The sequence below is a fragment of the Rhinoraja longicauda genome, chromosome 9 (assembly GCF_053455715.1).
Source record: "Rhinoraja longicauda isolate Sanriku21f chromosome 9, sRhiLon1.1, whole genome shotgun sequence".
In the NCBI taxonomy this organism is placed as follows: Eukaryota; Metazoa; Chordata; class Chondrichthyes; order Rajiformes; family Arhynchobatidae; genus Rhinoraja; species Rhinoraja longicauda.
In genome coordinates, this window is record NC_135961.1 from 843,610 (window position 1) to 862,578 (window position 18,969).

General features: G+C 46.3%; 1 protein-coding gene across 3 annotated transcripts in view; it reads right to left on the reverse strand.

The window, feature by feature from the left end:
• entpd6 (ectonucleoside triphosphate diphosphohydrolase 6) overlaps positions 1 to 18,969 on the reverse strand; it is a 49,690-nt gene that overhangs the window by 17,160 nt on the left and 13,561 nt on the right. For all 3 annotated transcript variants that reach the window (XR_013547611.1, XM_078404673.1, XM_078404672.1), the window contains 3 exons: positions 16,552 to 16,587; positions 10,541 to 10,629; positions 3,737 to 3,816 (listed from right to left, as the gene is read on the reverse strand). Coding sequence is in view for 2 of the 3 variants with exons in the window: in XM_078404673.1 (XP_078260799.1) it covers positions 3,737 to 3,816; positions 10,541 to 10,629; positions 16,552 to 16,587 (205 nt within the window). In the remaining variant the exon portion in view is untranslated. The remainder of the gene's footprint in view (positions 1 to 3,736; positions 3,817 to 10,540; positions 10,630 to 16,551; positions 16,588 to 18,969) is intronic.

Genomic DNA, 18,969 nt, shown 5'->3' on the forward strand with positions numbered 1-18,969 from the left:
TTGGGAACATGGGCGGATGCATGGCAGATGCAGTTTAATGTGGATAAGTGTGAGGTTATCCACTTTGGTGGTAAGAATAGGAAGGCAGAGTATTATCTGAATGGTGTCAAGTTAGGAACAGGGGACGTACGAGATCTGGGTGTCCTAGTGCATCAGTCACTGAAAGGAAGCATGCAGGTACAGCAGGCAGTGAAGAAAGCCAATGGAATGTTGGCCTTCATAACAAGAGGAGTTGAGTATAGGAGCAAAGAGGTCCTTCTGCAGTTGTACAGGGCCCTAGTGAGACCGCACCTGGAATACTATGTGCAGTTTTGGTCTCCAAATTTGAGGAAGGATATTCTTGCTATTGAGGTCGTGCAGCGTAGGTTTATTAGGTTAATTCCCTGAATGGCGGGACTTTCATATGTTGAAAGACTGGAACGACTAGGCTTGTATACACTGGAATTTAGAAGGATGAGAGGAGATCTTATCGAAACATATAAGATTATTAAGGGATTGGACACGTTAGAGGCGGGAAACATGTTCCCAATGTTGGGGGAGTCCAGAACAAGGGGCCACAGTTTAAGAATAAGGGGTAGGCCATTTAGAATTGAGATGAGGAAAAACTTTTTCAGTCAGAGAGTTGTGAATCTGTGGAATTCTCTGCCTCAGAAGGCAGTGGAGGCCAATTCTCTGAATGCATTCAAGAGAGAGTTGGATAGAGCTCTTAAGGATAGCGGAGTCAGGGGGTATGGGGAGAAGGCAGGAACAGGGTACTGATTAAGAATGATCAGCCATGATCACATTGAATGGCGGTGCTGGCTCGAAGGGCCGAATGGCCTCCTCCTGCACCTATTGTCTATTTTTCCTGCATCTAGCTTGTCTAGTCCTTGTATGATTTTATACGTTTCTATAAGATCCCCTCCCATCCTTCTAAACTCCAGTGAATACAAGCCTAGTCTTTCCAATCTTTCCTCTTATGACAGTCCCTCCATCCCAGAGATTAACCTCGTGAACCTACGCTGCACTGCCTCAATAGCAAGGACGTCCTTCCTCAAATTAGGAGACCAAAACTGCACACAATACTCCAGATGTGGTCTGTGTACAACAGCAGAAGGACTTCTTTGCTCCTGTACTCAAATCCTCTCGTTATGAAGGCCAACATGCCATTAGCTTTCTTCACTACCTGCTGTACCTGCACGCTTACTTTCAGTGACTGGTGTGCAAGGACACCAAGGTCTCGTTGCATTTCCCCTTTGCACACCATTGAGATAATCATCTGCCTCCTTATTTTTGCCGCTAAAATAGATAACCTCACATTTATCTACATTATACTGCATCTGCCACGCATCTGCCCACTCACTTAACCTGTCCAAGTCACCCTGCAACCTCCTAACATCCTCTTCGCAGTTCACACTGCCACCCAGCTTTGTGTCATCCGCAAACTTGCTAGTGTTACTCCTAATTCCATCATCCAAATCATTAATATATATTGTAAATGGTTGCGGCCCCAACACCGAGCCTTGGGGCACTCCACTCGCCACTGCCCGCCATTCGGAAAAGGACCCGTTTACTCCTACTCTTTGGTTCCTGTCTGCCAACCAATTCTCTATCCATGTCAACACCTACCCCCAATACCATGTGCTCTAATTTTACTCACCAATCTCCCGTGTGGGACCTTATCAAAGGCTTTCTGAAAGTCTAGATACACTACATCCACTGGCTCCCCTTCATCCATTTTACTTGTCACATCCTCAAAAAATTTCAGAAAATTAGTCAAGTAGAGTTTCCCTTTCATAAATCCATGCTGACTTGGACTTATCCTTTTACTGCTATCCAAATGCACCGTTATTACCTCTTTAATAATTGACTCCAGCATCTTCCCCACCACCGATGTCAGGCTAACTGGTCTGTAATTCCCCGTTTTCTCTCTCGCTCCTTTCTTGAAAAGTGGGATAACATTAGCTATCCTCCAATCCACAGGAACTGATCCTGAATCTATTGAACATTGGAAAATGATCACCAATGCGTCCACGATTTCTTGAGCCACCTCCTTAAGTACCCTGGGATGCAGACCATCAGGCCCTGGGAATTTATCAACCTTCAGTCCCATCAGTCTACCCAAGACTATTTCCTGCCTAATGCAAATTTCTTTAAATTCCTATCTTCCTTGATCCTCTGTCCACTAGTACATCTGGGAGATTGTTTGTGTCTTCCTTAGTGAAGACAGATCCGAGGTACATTTTCAACTCTTCCGCCATTTCCTTGTTACCCATAATAATTTTACCCGTTTCTGCCTTCAAGGGACCCACATTTGTCTTTACTAATCTTTTTCTCTTAACATTCCTAAAGATGCTTTTACTGTCCTTCTTTATATTCTTGGCCAGCTTCCCCTCGTACCTCATCCTTTCAGCCCGTATTGCCCGTTTTGCTATCTTCTGTTGTCCTTTGAAAGTTGCCCACTCCTCTGGCTTCCCACTACTCTTTGCTCTCTTTTCTTTTCTTTCAGTTTTATTCCATCCCTAACTTCCCTTGTCAGCCACGGTTGCCTCCTACTCCCTTAGAATCTTTCTTCCTCTTTGAAATGAAATGATCCTGCATCTTCTGGATTATGCCCAGAAATTCCTGCCATTGCTGTTCCACCGTCATTCCTGCTAGGATCCCTTTCCATTCGACCTTGGCCAGCTCCTCTCTCATGCCTTCATAGTCCCCTTTGTTCAACTACAACACTGACACTTCCGATTTAACCTTCTCCCTCTCAAATTGTAGATTAAAACTAATCATATTATGGTCACTACCTCCAAGTGGTTCCTTTACCTGAGTTCCCTTAATAAATCTGGTTCATTGGACAACACTAAATCCAGAATTGCCTTCTCTCTGGTAGGCTCCAGTACAAGCTGCTCTCAGAATCCCAGAACAAACCTGATTTTCCCAGTCTACCTGCATATTGAAATCCCCCATCACCACAGTGGCGCATTACCTTTGTTACATGTCAATTTTACCTCCTGCTGCATCTTAAACCCGATATCCAGGCTACTGTTTGGGGGCCTGTAGATAACTCCCATTACTCTAGTGACTCTAGAGTGACTCTACATTGTCAGTCCCAATGTCACCCCTCGCAAGGGACAGAATTCCACCCCTCACCAACAGAGCTACCCCACCGCCTCTGCCCACCTGCCTGTCCTTTCTATAGGATGTATAACCCTGAATATTCAGTTCCCAGTCCTGATCCTCCTATAGCCACGTCTCCGTAATCCCCACAATGTCATACCTACCAATCTCTAACTGAGCCTCAAGCTCCAGGGACAATGTTTACATTTACCAAGCCAATTAACCTACGAACCTGTACGTCTTTGGAGTGTGGGAGGAAACCGAAGATCTTGGAGAAAACCCACGCAGGTCACGGGGAGAACGTACAAACTCCGTACAGATAGCGTTCGTAGTGGGGATGGAACCCGGGTCTCCGGCGCTGCATTCGCTGTAAGGCGGCAACTCTACCGCTGCACCACCGTGACCGCCTTTGAACACTTCACAACACTCGGCAACCGTGATCTTCTATGGACTTTGCCTTTGGTTGCACTAGACTTCTGTTTTGCACCATTATGGTTGCCTAGATTTACAGATATTCATTGATTGGATTATTATTACATTTATCTGTGTGTTATTGTGATAACAGGCCCGTTAGCGGCAGCAAGTGAGAATTTAGTTGCACCGTTACTGGTACACATGACAATTAAACACTGTTGGTCTTACTAACCTGTGTGAGAAGAGGGTGTAAGTGCTATTGAACATCTGAATTGAGGTAATACAGTCAACAGGAGAAGTTTGGAGTGTCATCTATGGGAGAAATAGAAAAACAGGCTTGAAGGCATTGTTCCAAAACAATGAGATCAAACTAAATAACTACACCATACGACATTCTTACAATGACATAAAATGCCTGGCAAGAAAATAACGTTAAATAATGAAGAAACATACAACTGCAGATATCGGTTTATACAGACAGACACAAAGTGCTGGAGTAACTCAGCGGGTCAGGCAGCATCTCTGGAGAAAAATGGATGGGTGACATTTCGGGTTGGTTCTGAAGAAGGGTCTCGACCCAAAACATCACCCAAACTTTTTCCTCCAGAGATGCTGCCTGACCCGCTGAATTACTCCAGCACTTTGTGTATATCTGAAGTATTAAATAACACCTGTTCTGCAGCCTATCAACTATTTCTGAATGTGTCATTTTCAGACACATACAACAATTTTGGCATTAGCAGGATTACAATTAAATAAATAACTTATTCAATAATTTATGTTGATGATGGCGTAAGAAACCTGCTTCTCAACTCTTCCCATCTACCCAAGAAGACTTCCTACATGGAGTTTCAACAATGCACCAACTCACAATGTCTAAAAAATTGTCTGATTTGAGTAGAGGAAGGAATAAAGAGGTCCTTCTGCAGTTGTACAGGGCCCTGGTGAGACCACATCTGGAGTATTGTGTGCAGTTCTGGTCTCTTAATTTGAGGAAGGACATCCTTGCTATTGAGGCAGTGCAGCGTAGGTTAATCCCCGGAATGGCGGGACTGTCATATGAGGAAAGATTGGAAAGGCTGGGCTTGCATTCACTGGATTTTAGAAGGATGAGAGGGGATCTTATAGAGACATATAAAATTATAAAAGGACTGGACAAGCTAGATGCAGGAAAAATGTTCCCAATGTTGGGGGAGTCCAGAACCAGGAGCCACAGTCTAAGAATAAAGGTGAGACCATTTAAAACTGAGATGCGAAAAGGCTTTTTCACCCAGAGTTATGAATTTGTGGAATTCTCTGCCACAGAGGGCAGTGGAGGCCAATTCACCGGATGAATTTAAAAGAGAGTTAGATAGAGCTCTGGGGGCTAGTGGAATCAAGGGATATGGGGAGAAGGCAGGCACGGGTTACTGATTGTGAATGATCAGCCATGATCACAATGAATGGCGGTGCTGGCTCGAAGGGCCAAATGGCCTCCTCCTGCACCTATTTTCTAAGTTTCTAAAACAAGAGGGCACAGGTTTTAAAGGGGATCTGAGGTGGAATATTTCACCCACACAGTGGCTGGAATCTGGAACACACCGCGTTAAGTGTTGACGGAGGCAGATACTTGCTCAACATTGCAGAACAGTCACGAGGATGTTGCCAGGACTCGAGGTTCTGACCTATAGGGAGAAGTAGGGCGGCCAAGGACTTTATTCCTTGGAGCGCAGGAGTTTAGAGATACAGTGTGGAAACAAGCCCTTTCAGCCCACCGGGTCCACGCCGTCCAGCGATCCTTGCACACTAACACTATCCTACACCCACTAGAGACGATTTTCACATTTACCAAGCCAATTAACCTACAAACCTGCACGTCTTTGGAGTGTGGGAGGAAACCGAAGATCTAGGATAAAACCCACGCAGGTCACGGGGAGAACGTACAAACTCCGTACAGACAGCACCCGTAGTCAGGATGGAACCCGGGTCTCCGGCGCTGCAAGCGCTGTAAGGCAGCAACTCTACTGCTGCGCCACCGTGCCGCCCGTAGGAGGATAGAGGGTGATCTAAATGAGGTGTATAAAACCATGAGGGGAAGAAGCAGGGGAATGCACAGAGTCCTTTACCCAGAGTAGAGAAATCAGGAACCAGTGGCATAGGTTTAAAGCAAGAGGGAAAAGAATGAGTAGAAACCTGAGGGGCAACTTTTTCACACAGAGGGCAATAGGTACAGTATATGGAACAAGCTGTCAGAGAAAGTACTTGAGGCAGGTACTATAACCAAATTTAAAAGACTGGGTGGTCACGGTGGTGCAGCGGTAGAGTTGCCGCCTTACAGCGAATACAGCGCCGGAGACCCGGGATCCATCCCCACTACGGGTGCTGTCTGTACGGAGTTTGTACGTTCTCCCCGTGACCTGCGTGGGTTTTCTCCGAGATCTTCGGTTTCCTCCCACACTCCAAAGATGTGCAGGTTTGTGGGTTAATTGTTTGTATACAGGTGCTCATTTACGATGCTTCGACTTACGATATTTCGACTTTGCGATGGTGCAAATGGCAGCGACCATGGCCGCTGCCCGCTTCTGGCCACGTGATCGCGTGTATTGAATGCATTTCGACTTACGATATTTTCCGTTTGTGATGGGTTTCTCGCAACGGAAACCCATCAGAAGTTGAGGAGCACCTTCTTGGTTTAAGTGTAAATTGTCCCTAGTGTGTGTGTGGGATAGTGTTAATGTGCGGGGATCGCTGGTTGGTGACGACTCGGTGGGCTGAAGGGCCTGTTTCTATGTCTCTAAACTAAACTAAACTAATGGTCACAATCTTTTTCCCAGGGTAGAGAATTCTAAAACTAGAGGAAGCTATAGAAGTGGGGACAATTATGACTTTTTAAAAGCCATTTGGACAGATATGTGGATTGGAAGGGTTTAGAGGGATATGGGCCAAATGCAGGCAAATGGGACTAGCCCAGAATGTCAACTTGGTCGGCATGGACAAGGTGGGCCGAAGGGCCTGTTTCTGTGCTGTACAACTCTATGACTCTATGTAAAATAAGGTTTGAATGATAACTATTTTGCAGAGAAAAAATATTTCCTTCAAAGGAATCATCTGAAAATGTGCATTTTCAACAAAACATCTCTTTCAATGTCAGGTTATTCATTTTCCCAATTTAACAGTTAGTTCAGCTTCACAAAATTAAGTTGGAAAAAGGGATGTATTTGTTAAATGATTATTCTTTCATTCATTTTAATTCTCCCCCTCCTCCCTCTCGCCTCTCGCCTGTGCCCTCTAGTTTTAGAATCCTCTACCCTGGGGAACAGACTGTGTGTCCCCTTTATCCGTGCCCCTACTGGTCTTATACACCTCAATAAGGTCACCCCTCAGCCTCCTACACTCCAGAGAGAAGGAGTAACAAAACACAGAGTGGGAATTCTGCTTGTGCCTTTCCAACCTATCAGAATACCAATTTTGGGCCCCATATCTGAGGAAGGATGTGCTGGCATTGGAGAGGGTCCAGAGGTGGTTTGTGAGAATGATCCAGGAATGAGTGGGTTAACCTATGATGAGCGTTTGACAGCACCAAGCCTGTACTTGCTGGAGTTTAGCAGGGTGAGGGGGGGGGACCTCATTGAAACATAGCGAATAGTGAAAGGCCTGGATAGAGTGGATGTGGAGAGGATGTTTCCACCAGTGGGAGAGTCTAGGACCAGAGGTCACAGCCTCAGAATTAAAGGGCTACCTTTAGGAAGGAGAAGAGGAGGAATTTATTTTGTCAGAGGGTGGTGAATCTGTGGGATTCTTTGCCACAGAAGGCTGTGGAGGCCAAGTCAGTGGATATAGTTAAGGCAGAGAAAGATAGATTCTTGATTGGTGCGGGTGTCAGGGGTTATGGGGAGAAGGCAGGAGAATGGGATTGAGAGGGAAAGATAGATCAGCCATGATTGAATGGCGGAGTAGACTTGATGGGCCGAATGGCCTAATTCTACTCCTATCATTTATGAACACTGAGCAGAACAGCCCTGAAGAACCCACATGAATTGTACAAAATGCACCGTCTGGGTGTTGTGGGTCCTGTGGCCACCAGATGGCAGCAGATATACATTGACCATGCTTTCTGCTTCACACAAGACAGCAGTAATCATCTATATACTAAAACTCATGTTTGTTTGTTCCTGAACTACAGCCAAAACGGTACATGATAGCACGACAGTTTTAGGCCCACCTTACTCACCGTCGTCCCTTTGGTGCTAATGGAAGAAATTTCATTGAAATCGGTGTTATATTTTTAAAGTTATTCACATTTTAAAGTTTAAATCTATCTCCTAGGGAGGGGGGGGGTAAGGGGGAGGGTAGGGGGGGTGGAGGGAGGATAAGGGGGGTTGAGGGGGATAGTGGGAGGGAAGGGGGAGGGGAGCAGAGGGTGCTGCACCAATGCAGGAGAGGTTTGGGCCCAACGGGTCCACTTGGTCTAGTTTACATTGAAATATATCTGCAGAAGGGTCTTGACCCGAAACATCACCCATTCCTTCTCTCCAGAGATGCTGCCTGTCCCGCTGAGTTACTCCAGCTTTTTGTGTCGATCCTCCATTTAAATGTACTATTTGCGTACCAAATTTACATTAAATTGAATTAATCTAACATTACTTGTGCAAAATGAACACAGTCGCACTTTGAGGGAATGTCAAATATTATCAGAAAATGCCAGAACAGAAACCTATTCAACATAAGAACATAAATTCTCAACAGAGCACCGTGCCTGCATTAAGATACAGCTGTTTTCTAATTTCAGTGTGTATTTTTGTACTGAGAGAATTAAAACTGGATTGGAATACATCACAGCTCTGGAGATGGGAGAGTGTAACGTAAATGTTATTTTCTAACCCCTCTCATCCTAACACTCCCACACTCTAACATCCTGATATTGTCAAGCTTGAAAGGGTTCAGAAAAGATTTATGAGGATGTTGCCAGGACTAGAGGGTGTGAGCTATAGAGAGGTTGAGTAGGCTGGGTCTCTATTCCATGGAGCGCAGGAGGATGAGGGGAGATCTTATAGAGGTGTACCAAATCATGAGAGGAATAGATCGGATAGATGCACAGAGTCTCTTGCCCAGAGTAGGGGAATCGAGGACCAGAGGACACAGGTTCAAAATGCAGGGGAAAGGATTTAATAGGAATCCGAGGGGTAACTTTTTCACACAGAGGGTGATAGGTGTATGGAACAAGCTGCCAGAGGAGGTAATTGAGGCAGGGACTATCACATTGTTTAAATAACAGTCGGACAGGTACATGGATAGGACAGGTTTGGAGGGTTAAGCGCAGGCAAGTGGGACTAGGGTAGCTGGGACATTGTGGGCGATTTGGGCTGAAGGGGCTGTTTCCACACTATCACTCTATGATTCTATCTATGACTCTATGGCACGTACAGTTCAGATCTCTGAAGTCCTAGCCTGTCCACTTCAAAAGCTTCTCCCGGCAGCTCATTGCAGATAAACACCACCCTCCATTACTCTGTCCTGAGGCCCCACTTAAATCTTTCCCCTCTCACCTTCAGCCTATGCCCTCTAGTTTAGTTTAGAGATATAGCACAGAAACAGGCCCTTCGGCCCACCGAGTCCGCACCGACCAGTGATCCCCGCACATTAACACTGTCCTACACCCACTAGGGACAATTTACATTTATACCAAGCCAATAAACCTACAAACCTGTACGTCTTTGGGAGAATTTCGAAGATCTCGGAGAAATCCCACGCAGGTCATGGGGAGAACGTACAAACTCTGTACAGACAGCACCCGTAGTGGGGATCAAACCCGGGCCTCTGGCGCTGTAAGGCAGTCCCTATCCTCTAACATCCTCGTGAATCTCTTTATACATAGAAACATAGAGAATAGGTGCAGGAGGAGGCCATTCGGCCCTTTGAGCCAGCACCGCCATTCATTGTGATCATGGCTGATCATCCACAATCAGTAACCCGTGCCTGCCTTCTCCCCATATCCCTTGATTCCACTAGCCCCTAGAGCTCTATCTAACTCTCTTTTAAATTCATCCAGTGAATTGGCCTCCACTGCCCTCTGTGGCAGAGAATTTCACAAATTCACAACTCTGGGTGAAAAAGTTCCTCTCACCTCAATTTTAAATGGCCTTCCCTTTATTCTTAGACTGTGGCCCCTGGTTCTGGACTCCCCCAACATTGGGAACATTTTTCCTGCATCTAGCCTGTCCTTTTATAATTTCATACATCTCTATAAGTTCCCCTCTCATCCTTCTAAACTCCAGTGAACACAAGCCCAGTCTTTCCAATCTTTCTTCATATGACAGTCCCGCCATCCCGGGGATTAACCTGCACCCTCTGCAACTGACTGACATCCACAGGAAGGGAAACAGAATTGTGCACCTGGGAGCCACTGCTTTACCTTCTTTAGTCAATGTTAGTCCACCCCTCGTCCGCGAGTGAGCTGTGGACTTAGCCCCACAACATCGACCCCAGTAATAAAGGTGGGATTTAATTTACTTGGTCACCAGCCTGTGGTTACAGTCTAACTGATGAAAGCCCATTTGTTGTGTCAAATTAATGGGCTAGACCTGGGCTGGGATGCAACGCATCAGTGTCTGTGATAACATATCCTAAAGCATTAAGGTTCATACAAAGCATCAAACAACAAACAACTCCATTGTCATTCACCGCTGGGTAATCTGAGGGTAGAAGAATTTAACGGAGCTGCCTCACAGCGCCAGAGACTCAGGTTCCATCCTGACCACGGGTGCTATCTGTGTGGAGTTTGTATGTTCTCCCTGTGACCTGCGTGGGTTTTCTCTGGGTGCTCCCGCACTCCAAAGACATGCAGGTCTGTAGGTTAAATGGCTGAAGTAAAATTGTAAATTGTCCCTAGTGTGTGTAGGATAGTGTTAATGTGTGGGGATCGCTGGTCGGCGCGGACCCAGTGGGCTGAAGGGCCGGTTTCTGCACTGTATCTCTAAATTAAACAAAATCAATGCTGAGATTTAACATGAAACATGAAAAATAGGAGGCCATAAGACAGACTCGTTCAAAAACGTACCTCGGTGTGAGGCAAGAATGTGATTTGGGTGGAGCCACCTCCAAGGTCAAGCATTCCGGCAGCATTTTGCTTGGAGTCTTGCAAGGTGTCTGAAAAGAGTACACTGTGGTTAGCACTGAAGTCATTTTAAAATTTAATCCCCCTCAGAATGTTCAGATTAGTTTAGTTTAGTTTAGAGATACAGCGTGGAAACAGGCCCTTCGGCCCACCGGGTCCGCGCCGACCAACGATCCCCGTACATTAACACTATCCTACACCCACTAGGGACAATTAACCTATAAACCTGTACGTCTTTGGAATGTGTGAGGAAACCGAAGATCTCGGAGAAAACCCACGCAGGTCAAGGGGAGAACGTACAAACTCCGTACAGACAGCACCCGTAGTGGGGATGGAACCCGGGTCTCCGGCGCGGCATTCGCTGTAATGCAGCAACTCTACCGCTGCGCCACCGTGCCGCCCTCTACTGTCAATGCATTTGACATTAGAGACAGGAGACCTCATTCTTTGCTGTAGACTGCAGGTGACTAAACAATGTGGACATGAGGAACTGCTGATGCTGGTTTACTATAATAAAAGGCAAAGTACTAAACTTGTTGGTGGCAATTCTGAGCCAGCAGCTACCTGTACAATGCATGGAATTCACATGAGCACCAAACAAGACCATGGAGGATCACATTCCCTTCTGGTCTCCCCCCTCCTCGCCACCCTCTCCACCCAGTCGCCTTCCAACCATATCCATCCCTCCAGCTTTACATTTCACTCCTCCTCATAGAAACATAGAAAATAGGTGCAGGAGGAGGCCATTTGGCCCTTTGAGCCAGCACCGCCATTCATTGTGATCATGGCAGATCATCCACAATCAGTAACCCGTGCCTGCCTTCTCCCCATATCCCTTGATTCCACTAGCCCCTAGAGCTCTATCTAACTCTCTTTTAAATTCATCCAGTGAATTGGCCTCCACTGCCCTCTGTGGCAGAGAATTCCACAAATTCACAACTCTCTGGGTGAAAAAGTTTTTTCTCACCTCAGTTTTAAATGGCCTCCCCTTTATTCTTAAACTGTGGCCCCTGGTTCTGGACTCCCCCAACATTGGGAACATGTTTCCTGCATCTAGCTTGTCCAGTCCTTTTATAATGTTATACGTTTCTATAAGATCCCCTCTCATCCTTCTAAACTCCAGTTCCTCTATCCTTATCCGACACCCTTTCCACCTCCAGCCTGTCACTCAGTCCAACCATCACTTGCCAGGCTTTTTCCTGCCCCAACCTCTCTTTCAATTTAGTTGAGTTTATTGTCACGTGTGCTGAGGTACAGTGAAAAGCTTTTGTTGCGCGCTATTCAGTCAGCAAAAAGACAATGCATGATTACAATCGAGCCATTTACAGTGTACAGATACATGTACCCAATCAAGGATAATCCGAGGGTTACTAAGATGCGAAAAAAACATTTTCACCCAGAGAGTTGTGAATTTGTGGAATTCTCTGCCACAGAAGGCAGTGGAGGCCAAATCATATCATATCATATCATATATATACAGCCGGAAACAGGCCTTTTTCGGCCCTCCAAGTCCGTGCCGCCCAGTGATCCCCGTACATTAACACTATCCTACACCCACTAGGGACAATTTTTACATTTACCCAGCCAATTAACCTACATACCTGTACGTCTTTGGAGTGTGGGAGGAAACCGAAGATCTCGGAGAAAACCCACGCAGGTCACGGGGAGAACGTACAAACTCCTTACAGTACAGCACCCGTAGTCAGGATCGAACCTGAGTCTCCGGCGCTGCATTCGCTGTAAAGCAGCAACTCTACCGCTGCGCTACCGTGCCGCCCAAATCACTGGATGAATTTAAAAGAGAGTTAGATAGAGCTCTAGGGGCTAGCGGGATCAAGGGATATGGGGAGAAGGCAGGCACGAGTTACTGATTGTGGATGCTCAGCCATGATCATAATGAATGGTGGTGCTGGCTCGAAGGGCCAAATGGCCTCCTCCTGCACCTATTTTCTATGTTTCTATCTAGCACTGCTCTCTGGTTGTGGTAGGATGATTCAGTTGCCTGTCAGTTAAAAGGGTCCCGACCCAAAACATCATCTGTCTATTCCCTCCAGAAATGCTGCCTGACCCACAGAGTTCCTCCAGCATGGTGTTTTTGCTCAGGATTTCAGCGTTTGCAGTTGCTTGCGTCCCCAGTTCACAGCTGGATGGTAAGTGATGGCTTTCACGGATATGGGAGTGTCACTGTCTCGGCACTGTGACTGCCTTGGACAGCGGGCTTGACGGCAGGCTCTGCCACAGCACACCAGGGGGCAGGCATTTAGAGGGAACTCTGGACCATTAAAACAAGGGAGAGGACTAAGGAGGCAGAATGCGGGAACAGTTTCTGGAAAGCCCGTTGATCACAGGTTGGGAGAGGGGAAGAAACTGGAAGAAAGAATGAAGGAAGGAGAAATAGTACAGTCTGGACATACAATCAGACGTAAATACAACTTGTTAAAGACATTAGACAGATGTATGGATAAGAAGGGTCTAAGGCGGGCAAACGGGACTAGCCCAGTATGCCAACTTGGTCAGCATGGATGAGATGGGCCAAAGGGCCTGCTTCTGTACAGCAATGACTCTTGTGGAAGTAAAATTAATATCCTTCCTTATTTACCTTTGATTGGAATTGCACAAGGTAATGAAAGTGTGCTTGTATGTGACAACTGGCATCTCCCATTGACCACGTGCAGAAGAGGTTGGTGGGAATCGGCAAAGTAAGATTAGACGTATTACCTCTTGTCTGGGAATGTGTTGAAGGGTGGATGATAAATGTAAACATGAAATAGTGGAGGAGATAACGAAGCTTGTTTTCCTTTGTGAGAAGTTACAGTAGACCACCCGCGCCCCCTACCACTAGTGGGACCGCACCTGGAGTACTGTGTGCAGTTTTGGTCTCCAAATTTGAGGAAGGATATTCTTGCTATTGAGGGCGTGCAGCGTAGGTTTACTAGGTTAATTCCCAGAATGGTGTGACTGTCATATGTTGAAAGACTGGAGCGACTAGGCTTGTATACACTGGAATTTAGAAGGATGAGAGAGGATCTTATCGAAACGTATAAGATTATTAAGGGGTTGGACACGTTAGAGGCAGGAAACATGTTCCCAATGTTGGGGGAGTCCAGAACAAGGGGCCACAGTTTAAGAATAAGGGGTAGGCCATTTAGAACTGAGATGAGGAAAAATGTTTTCAGTCAGAGAGTTGTGAATCTGTGGAATTCAATGCCTCAGAAGGCAGTGGAGGCCAATTCTCTGAATGCATTCAAGAGAGAGCTAGATAGAGCTCTTAAGGATAGCGGAGTCAGGGGGTATGGGGAGAAGGCAGGAACGGGGTTCTGATTGAGAATGATCAGCCATGATCACATTGAATGGCGGTGCTGGCTCGAAGGGCCGAATGGCCCCCTCCTGCACCTATTGTCTATTGTCTACATGTTACTGTAAATGGGGGGCTTATGATTTGCTCGGAGAGGGTATGGTGGCGCGGGCCGCCTAAAAGGTGAGATAGAATAATGTCAAGATGCCTTTGCATTGTGTTTGGCTTGTATTAACCATATGTTGGTAGACACAAAATGTTGGAGTAACTCAGCGGGTCAGGCAGCATCTCAGGAGAGAAGGAATGAGTGACCCATTCCTTCTCCCCAGAGATGCTGCCTTGACCCACTGAGTTACTCCAGCATTCTGTGTCTACCTAAGATCTAAGCTAGTCCCATTTGCCCGCTAGTCCATTTTCCTACATATTAACTATTTGTTGTTGAAAAAGATTAACATAAACAAAAAGTATGTTATGACTAATGAATTAATTGGTACCCAAGTAGTTGATAGAATATTTTCGTAGAGTTGTATCTAACAAAAAACTAAAGTTGTTTACTGCACAGTATAACTGTCGGCTAATTCTGCTGTGAAGTCAGAGAACTGGTGAGCTGTTTACTGCCGCCATCTCTCCATGATATCATGCAATAAAGTCTCGAAGCAAACCTGCAAAGTCTCCGCTTTTCATTTTCCTTTAATTTCCCCTCTAAATTAATTTATTCCGCAACCCTAAATGTATCAGGAAGAGATGAGTATAACAGAAACAGAACATAGCACAGGAAGAGGCCCTTCAGCCCACAGTGTCTGTGCCAGACACAATGCCAAGACCAACTCTTATCTGCCTGCAAGTGATCCATTCCCTGCACATCCATCTGCCTATCTAAAAGCCTGAAAAGCCTGAAAAGAGAAAAGTGGTAAACAATGAAGAAACATGGAACTGCAGATACTGGTTTATACGTCAGATCGACACAGAGTGCTGCAGTAACTCAGCGGGTCAGGCAGCATCTGTGGAGGTAAAGGATGGGTGACGTTTCACAGAGTGCTGGAGTAACTCAGCGGGTCAGGCAGCAATTGTGGAGAACATGGATAGGTGACGTTTCACAGAGTGCTGGAGTAACTCAGTGGGTCAGGCAGCATCTGTGGAGGTAAAGGATGGGTGACGTTTCACAGAGTGCTGGAGTAACTCAGCGGGTTAGGCAGCATCTGTGGAGGTAAAGGATGGGTGACGTTTCACAGAGTGCTGGAGTAACTCAGTGGGTCAGGCAACATCTGTGGAGGTAAAGGATGGGTGACATTCCCCTGCAGTCCTTGCTCTGCACACCTCCGTTAAACTGGTTTTGCAGGGTGTGTCTGATGCAAAATACAAATGCAATATGAATAGAACAGGTGACTGCCGCAGGGCATCATTCAGAGCCGCTGAGCTGCTGACGTGGCCCTGCTCTGCCCTTGTGTACTTGCCCGTGAGACGATCAGAGGGAATCAGCCATGCAGATCATTCCTGAAGCCACGTGGTCAGGATACAGTCACCTGCCAATTCATTCACAGTGAAGGATAACTCATTTACAAACATCAAAAATAGATGCAGGAGGAGGCCATTTGGCCCTTCGAGCCAGCACCGCCATTCATTGTGATCATGGCTGATCATCCACAATCAGTAACCCGTTCCTGCTTTCTCCCCAAATCCCTTGATTCCGTTAGCCCTAAGAGCTAAATCCAACTCTCTCTTGAATAGGTTTGTAGGCCAATTGACTTGGTATAGCTGTGAAATTGTCCCTAATGTGTGTAGGATAGCGTCCGTGTGCGGGGATCGCTGGTCGGTACGGACCCGTTGTGCCGAAGAGTCTGTATCTCTAAACTAAACTAAACAGCTTCATCCCAGCAACCATCAGACTCTTGGACACTGCACAACACTGACCTCAGCGACTGTGATCTTCTGTGGACCGTGTCTGTGGGTGCACTATAAGCTTTGGGCTTGCACTGGTAGGAGGATTATTAATTCAATGCATTATTGATTATTATAGTAATATCTGTGTTACTGTGCTTATGGGCCTGTTAAGCTGCACCAAGTAAGAATGTCAGTGATCTGTTGGCAGTACATCTGACAATCATTAGTCAGAAGGTGGTGAATCTGTGGAATTCATTGTCACAGAAGGCTGTGGAGGTCAAGTCACTGGGTAATTATTAGATGCAGATTGATAGATTCTTGATTTGTACGGGAGTCAGGGGTTATGGGGAGAAGGCAGGAGAATGGGGTTGAGAGAGAAAGATAGATCAGCCATGATTGAATGGCGGAGTAGACTTGATGGGCCAAATGGCCTAATTCTGTTCCTATAATTTATGAACTATTAAACACCTTTCGCTTGGCCAGTTTACACCCCAGCGGTATGAACATTGACTTCTCTAACTTCAGATAGTCCCTGCTTTCCCTCTCTATCCCCTCCCTTTTCCCAGTTCCACTAGTCTTCCTGTCTACGACTACATTCTATCTTTGTCCCGCCCCCTCCCCTGACTTCAATCTGAAGAAGGGTCTCGACCAGAAACGTCACCCATTCCTTCTCTCCCGAGATGCTGCCTGTCCTGCTGAGTTACTCCAGCATTTTGTGTCTAGCTTTGTCTCCTGATGTTGATTTCATAAATGATATCCGCTAGATACTTGCACCTACCTGTTAAAAAGTTGACTGTAATCCATGCCGAGATGCCTGCAATGACAAAGTAAACAACGGATCAGTATGTATGTAAATGGTGTTTAACAACCCTGTCCTGCTGAGTCCTGTTACTAAAACAATGAAAGAGGCCAGTTTACACTGGCAAACATTACATGCACATATTTTTAAAGGATTGAATCATGATATGCACGGGAGAAATCAACTTTTATTTTATCTCAAGACATCATGGAATCATAGGCCAGTCAGCTCATCGTGTCTGACAAAACTCTTCACCATAAAACCATAAGATGTAGGAGCAGAATTGGGCCATTCAGCCCATCAAGTCTACTCTGCCATTCGTTTAGAGATACAGCGCGGAAACAGGCCCTTCGACCCACCGAGCCCGCGCCGTACAGCAATCCCCGCACACTAACACTATCCTACACACTCGGGACAATTTGCAATTTTACCAAAGCCAGTTAACCTACAAACCTGCACGTCTTTGGAGTGTGGGAGGAAACCGAAGATCTCGGAGAAAACCCACGCAGGTCACAGGGAGAACGTACAAACTCCGTACAGACAGCACCCGTAGTGGGGATGGAACCCGGGTCTTTGGCGCTGTGAGGCAGCAACTCTACTGCTGTACCACCCTGCCGCCCATTTGATCATGGCTGATCTATTTTCCCATCGCACTAATCAAGACCCTCCCAATTCTTTTCCCCTTTGCCCAGATTTGTAAACCAGCATCGGCAGTTCCTTGTGTCTACATGTTCCTTCAAATTTACCTATTATATCCTTGGCCATTAAGTTTTGAAAAGAGGGATAGTCATACTATACAGAAGCAGGTCGTTCAGTTGAACTTGCCTACGCTGACCAAGATGCCCCATCTAAGCCAGTTCCATTTGCCTGCATTTGGTCCATATCCCTCTAAACCTTTCTTGTCTGTGAGCTGATCATAGACAAGACAATGGAATCTGAATCATTTTTCACACCTAGATAGACTTTTAGCTTGGGAGGAAAGTGGAATTGAGGTCAATTTTACAGCTTACTCCTTCCTAATGCTCATGTTGTTCTGATCTTACAAGAGAGATATGCAAGATTAACCAGCACTTAAAACCTACTTAAACCAAATTAGGACTACATAGAACAGTACAGCATGGGAACAGGCCCTTCGGCCCACAATATCCGCGCCGAACACAATGCCAAGTTAACCTGCTCTCCTTTGCCTGTATGTGAACTGTATCCCACCAGATCCAGTTGTCTATCCAAAAATGGCAGGAGTCATTTACAGCCAGTTACAGGTTTTGAATTTTACACCCGGTGATAAATTCACCAGATTGCTGTCCAGATAGTGTTATAGACATAACTGCCAATCGGTGGTGGCCAGTGCCATCTTCTTTGCCGCCGTGTGCCGGGGCAGCAGGGCGAAGGCCGTGGACTCCAATAGGATTAACAAACTCATCAGGAAGGCTGGCTCCGTCCTGGGGGTGGAGTTGGGTTCATGGGAGGGGGTCTTGGAGGAGAGGATGTTCCTCAAACTGCGGAGCATCCTGGACAATACAGCTCACCCCCTCCATGACACACTGGTCAACCTGAGGAGCACCTCCAGCAACAGACTGGTCCCACCAAGGTGCAGCACAGAACGCCACAGGAGATCCTTCTACCCTGTGGCTATCAAACTGTGCAACTCCTTCACCCCCTCACCAATCATCACATCCCCAAACCTTTCCACTGGTCACTTTAATCTCATGTTTCATGTATCTTATGTTTTATGACAGTTGGCAGATCAATTTCCCCCCTGGAATAAGTACAGTTCTATCGTACCGTATCATATGCTAGATGCAGGAAAAATGTTCCCAATGTTGGGGGAGTCCAGAACCAGGGGACACAGTCTAAGAATAAAGGGGAGGGCATTTAAAACTGAGATGAGAAAAAGCTTTTTTACCCAGAGAGTTGTGAATTTGTGGAATTCTCTGCCACAGAGGGCAGTGGAGGCCAATTCACTGGATGAATTTAAAAGAGAGTTAGATAGAGCTCCAGGGGCTAGTGGAATCAAGGGATATGGGGAGGAGGCAGGCATGGGTTACTGATTGTGGGTGATCAGCCATGTTCACAATGAATGGCGGTGCTGGCTCGAAGGGCCAAATGGCCTCCTCCTGCACCTATTGTCTATGTTTCTATGTATGAGACATCTGCCAACTTTTTGTCCATTCCTCGACCCATATCCCTTTGCAGGTGCTTGGTATACTCTGACAACTTGTTGTTCATCCATCTTTGTATCGTCATCAAATGCAGCGGCAGTACTTAACCCAGACTATCGGCGTGTATTCATATCGTCAGAGATGTACAGCACGGAAACGGCCCTTCCGCCCACCTTCTCCATACTGACCAAGTTGGCAGACAGGGCTAGTCCCATTTCCCCTTATCCCTCTAAAC